At 39.2% G+C, this 5,494-nt stretch overlaps 2 protein-coding genes across 2 annotated transcripts in view; both read left to right on the top strand.

The window, feature by feature from the left end:
- The window catches only part of SARC_12541 (hypothetical protein), a gene marked incomplete at its 5' end in the record, with an annotated part of 2,583 nt that extends 1,048 nt beyond the window's left edge, over positions 1-1,535 (top strand). Inside the window, 2 exons of the mRNA XM_014293351.1 lie at positions 506-633; positions 964-1,535. Of these exons, the coding sequence (XP_014148826.1) occupies positions 506-633; positions 964-1,175 (340 nt within the window). The remainder of the gene's footprint in view (positions 1-505; positions 634-963) is intronic.
- Positions 1,536-3,771: 2,236 nt separating this feature from the next.
- Positions 3,772-4,491, top strand: SARC_12540 (hypothetical protein; the record flags this gene model as incomplete). Its single annotated transcript, XM_014293350.1, has 1 exon — positions 3,772-4,491. A coding segment is annotated over one exon (720 nt), but the record flags the coding sequence as incomplete, so codon positions are not given.
- Positions 4,492-5,494: the final 1,003 nt, after the last annotated feature.

Here is a 5,494-nt window from a genome sequence, read left to right as displayed (position 1 = left end):
ATATATATATATATATATTATAATATATATATATATATATGTATGTATGTATATGTATATATGTATATATATATGTATATATATATATATATATATATATATACAAATATATATAATAATAATAATAAATACATCACACAGCAATTCATAGGCTTTTTATGTGCATCCTGAGTATGTGGTTGCGAATAACCTTGCATAGCTAAACGCTAGTAGTTGCACCGTCACAAGTTATTGGTAGATTTCTTTGTTTTTTTTTCGAATCTGCGCTGTTCTACGTCCTAGTTGCCTAGGTGACTGCGAATAGCTGTTCATTTCTTCTTGATTGAGTTCGGCAATTGTTCTGGCCTTAATGTCTTGTAGTTTGATTCAAACAGACAAAATCACGTTACTAATGTTTATATGGCTGGGTCTGGGGTTGCATTTTTACTTCACGCTGTCCGGTTTGTCCGAGTTGGTTGTCTTACTGTCCCCTCGTCTGATTATTCATTTAAATTATTATGCACAGATTGACGTCTTTGCTATTCATGTGGGTGGGTATGGCATTGCACTACTTCCCCTTCTTCTTGATGGAGAGGCAACTATTCTTCCACCACTATCTACCGGCCCATTACTTCATGATTCTCGCCGTGGCGGGTATGTCGTTCTACCGCTTTGTTTGCTTTTTTTCATCAGAAGGAGAATTATATGATGCATGAGTATAATTGAGCCCGCTTGCAAATGAACGTCCCATATTATGAGGCCCATTACTGATTGACCCTCGCTGTTGAAGATACATAAATAAGCTTTGCTTGTTTCTGTAGATTGCGGGTACATAATTGAGCGGCGACCAAGGGATTCCATGAGTAACAAACAGTATATTAGAGCGATTAGTCTGAAATTTCTGGGCAAGTGCGTATGGCTTTTCCTACCTGCATTATGTATTTGTCTACACATCTATATTTTCTTTCTCACGCACCAATGCAGGTTTTACAGATGAGGTGCTCAAAATCGAGGTAGTGAGCCGCCACAGGCGTGCGCTGTTGGGAGGGCTTTGTTTAGTGGTCTTCTGGGGCTTCTGCAAGTTTGCACATTTGTCGTACGCCTATCCCATTGACTATGCTTACTCGGAGAGTGTGCGTTGGAGGAGTACGTGGGACATGATGCGCATGGAAGACCCTTCTAAACCCCTGGAATAGATTGCATTTCGGGTTGTTTATGGAAAATTTACTTTCATATATGTAGAGATTTAAATATATATACGTTGTAGTCTAGTATGTCGATATGTATGGTAATTAGCTGCTAGCCGTTGCGAATAAACAGCTGCAGAATCGATGAACGATCTTATACTCAAATCATACATACAGGCTCGGTGGTCGTGTAAGGTCAACCGGATCGAGTCTAGCCTTTTCAGTCGAAGCTTTACCTCCGTCCGTCGTTGACGATATAGTGAGCTCTACAACCGACACGCATTGTCCTGTCATGGGAACCACCAAACATACAGTATACATGCAATATACACAAGCACAACAATAGGATTAAGTTGTCCCTGTCAATTCACTTCAATAGATACAACCAGATAGGGGTTTGCTCCTATTTCCAAGACAGCCCGTGCGCCTTTGCCAACGGCCAATCGGCAGACTAAACTTCTACAAGCTATAGAGCTGCAGAATTATAAACCGCACTTACGGCTAATATGGTGAAAATTACTACTTTTTATAGAAATGTAACAAACAGTCAATATTTGTCACCAGCCACCACTTGTGACTTGTCCACTTGCAGAGGTCAGCCTATACCGCCCTGCATCACCACTCAGGAAAGTATTTACTATTCAGCAAGGCGGAACTGAAGACTGCAGGTCCGCACATGTACGGCCTATGTATTTTAAAAGTACTCAATATTGTGTACAGAAAGTCAGCAACAGGGGGGACTGCGAGTGCATTGTGTGGACCTATGTACTTTAAAAGTGTTAAATAGTTTGTATAGTAAGTCAGTAACGGGGGGGACTGCGAGTACACCGTGTAGGCCTATGAATTTTAAACGTGTTAGATAGTTTGTACAGTAAGTCAGTAACGGGGAGGACTGCGAGTACACCGTGTAGGCCTATGAATTTTAAACGTGTTAGATAATTTGTACAGTAAGTCAGCAATAAATATGTATTTTATAAGTGTTAAATAGTTTGTAAAGTCAGTAACAGAGGGAACTGCGAGTGCACTGTGCGGACTACAACATGCAGGGGCTAAAGGGCTAGTTGGCAACAAAGCACGGGTTGATGAGAATATAAAAATAACACAAAAAAGCAAACGAATACAAGCCGAGTGAATTCACTGTTCACTGTTCAATGCCAACTAATTGCCAAGTGCACTAAGCACTGAGTACTCTGCTCGCTGCAGTGGGCTGAGTCACTGCTAAGGCAGCGGAATGTTTGTAGTTTTTTTTCTTCAAATTTTTTTTTAGGTCCATTTTGACTTTTTTTCTTCTTATATTGGTATAATGTCTTTTAAAAAAAAATTACAAAGGCTGTATGTATTTTGTTTAGTTATTGATGTTTAAAAAACAAACAAACAATTAGATGTTTGCCCATTGCTATATGTAAATATGTAATTATGTCCATATGCAATTATGCATATGCCATTTTTGTTACTTACGTACCCTCGAAAAGAGTAAGGAAGAGTCAGATTACTATTTGATGTAAGACATAAGGAAAGGTGACCTCAGAAGTCACGGCCCTTCGGATTTGAGGGTCGCGAACAGAAATCAGGTTTCTTCCGACGACAAATCGTAAATTTAGCAGAGACCCTAATCTAGATTCTAGAGAGGAACATGCAGAAGTGACAACTTTGAGAACGACACCGTGCCCAAAAACCGAAAACTACTGCACAACCATATCATCCATTTGGTGGCCGGTTGACAACCCTATCAGGCTATCTAGGCCAATGGGTAGTCAAAGAGATAGACTTCCAAAGAAGGAAAATGGTTGGTGCTTACCAAACTAAAGGAGCATTAGAGTAATAAGATTGGTTAGAAGTTATGTAAATAAAAAAAGCCAGCACATGAATGACTGAAGTATTTATGTATACATAATTATTTATATTAAACTATAAAGTCATAGTCATTAAAAGTCATATATAAACACATCTTATTTATCATACTGATAACTGAAGTCTGAAGTCTGAACTATATAAATATAATAAAAATGTCTAATTAGAGGGCTATGATACAGAGGTTTTTTAGTGTCGGAGTAATCAACATACTTCTATTTTCCTATAAACGGCTTAGTACATCCTGACTACATATGAAACAGTAATGTCTGATTTGAGAAGGCGATGAAATATGAAATATTCAATATTGTAATGTAAAGTTAAAGTGTAGTAGTACTCCCCAGTAGTGTGCTGTGATAATAATATGGAGTACGAATACTATTTACTTATAAGGAATCTGAAAAAGAATACAAAAGTAAACATTTCATACATAATCTATTCCGATCGGTATCTGAATATTCTATTTATCAATTTATACTTACAAATACTGTATACAACTACATATCAACTCCGGGTCTCCGGTCATTTCTAACTATGAGCTACCAAAAAGTGTCGATAAATACCAACTTATCAATTTTTGGAATCTCAAGCGCACCCAAAACAATATCTACAGCTAGGAGGCCCACTGGTTAATCGCATGGCCTATATGCTGCTAGCTTTTAGTTCTCCCAAATTATTAGGTTGGTGCCAGACAATAATATTTTGAGTAGGTGAATCTCCACAAGAACTACCACAAGTCCACAACAATACCACCATGATCATGATCAAATCTTTGTTCGCACGCTTTGTCATAGCGTTCTGTACTATCGCAGGCTTCACAAGAATATACGACCGCATACCTCAAGCAGAGCCAGTTACATTCTATATTAATGAGTACGATGTCTCCGCTCCACAACGTTTGTATACTGAACACCCGCAGAATATTGTTCTCGTTAACAGTAGGCGTGACAACTTTAAGCACCGAGCCCTTATCCGCCACACATGGGGTGTCCGTGCGGACTTACTCTTATTTTACGTTGCTGCCCAATCTCTAGAAGAAGATGAGCAAATCGCCACCGAGTTCCGCATACACCAGGACCTTATAGTAATGCATAGTCCAGACGACTATAGGCTATTGACCGATAAGCTCATCGCCGGGCTGGGAGCTATTGATCACTTCAACTTGGATTTCGAACGTATTCTGCGCACCGACGACGATGTGTACGTTGACCTCCCACAACTCTGGCACGACGCAACGGGCGATTACTGGGGTCACTGTCTGACCGGAGCAATACTAGAACGCCGCTCCGACAGCAAGTTTTATACATCGTACGAAAACGAACCCGAAGACAAGATACCCACTATTGTCTCTGGATCGACCATCACTCTAACACACCAGGCATTCAAAAGATTGGTAACTTATCTGACGAAGCATCACACGGGTGTCTGGAATGATGACAATGCTGTAGCATACGCTATGCACCGTATGCATATCAATGCCGCCTGTGCCGCGAATTTGTGTATGCACGGCTGTGCAGGGAATTTCAACTCACCTCTGGTGCACCATCTTACGGCACAACAATTATTGATTCAGCATCAAGTTCGAAGCGATGGTCAACAAACCGCAAATCTATAATTTACAGTATAAAATTAAATAAAGATCTATATCCCAGTCAGCCTTCGCAGCGGTAGTTATTTATTTAATCTCAACTTTACGGCTCAAGTACAAAATACTTCCGCTGAGCTTCACAAAGTACATTCAACAAGGCAGGCTCCAATACGTGCCGTAGAAAGATGAGAAATTCTATATCGTAGCAGTAAGCGCGGCAAAGTCTTAAAGACAGCGTGTATGTGACAAGTCGGATAGGAGCACAATGCTATCTCGAAAAATCTCAAAAATCCTAAATGGAGGTAGCCTTAAACACGTGCGTTAAGAGTCTAGTCCTGAGCATAAACTATCTGCACGTATGATTGTTTTTCACTGCCGCGGATACCCGCGTGGCATATCAACCCTCACCTACAGTATAATATATATTCTCTGTTCTGAATGTAGTGCGTTTATCACTTCCGGATTATAACTGGTCCCATATACAATTGCGGCGCTGTGACTTTGTGCTTTATCATTTACGAAAGAATTCCATTGCACATTCGATATTTCGACCTGCAACGAACAAAAATGCTAAAAGGTTGTTCATGAACTAAAGAATAGTACATGCACCGTTGAGCAACTTTAGTTTTGACCTATTTCATGGCCGTTTACATAATAGCGATGATATGATAATTGTTTCCATCGAACACAGCTAAGTCTCAACTTGGAAACAATTATTATCATCACCTATCAAATGACGCAATTGCATGCCTTTTAAAAACGGATATATATCCATATAAATATATATATATATATATATATATATATATATATACAACCACACACACACACAACACACACACACACACACACATATATATATATATATATATTACTTATATTATATACA

Source organism: Sphaeroforma arctica, assembly GCF_001186125.1.
Source record: "Sphaeroforma arctica JP610 unplaced genomic scaffold supercont1.2381, whole genome shotgun sequence".
In the NCBI taxonomy this organism is placed as follows: Eukaryota; class Ichthyosporea; order Ichthyophonida; genus Sphaeroforma; species Sphaeroforma arctica.
Note: the sequence above shows the minus strand (reverse complement) of the source record. Positions and strands in the feature narration are given on the sequence as shown.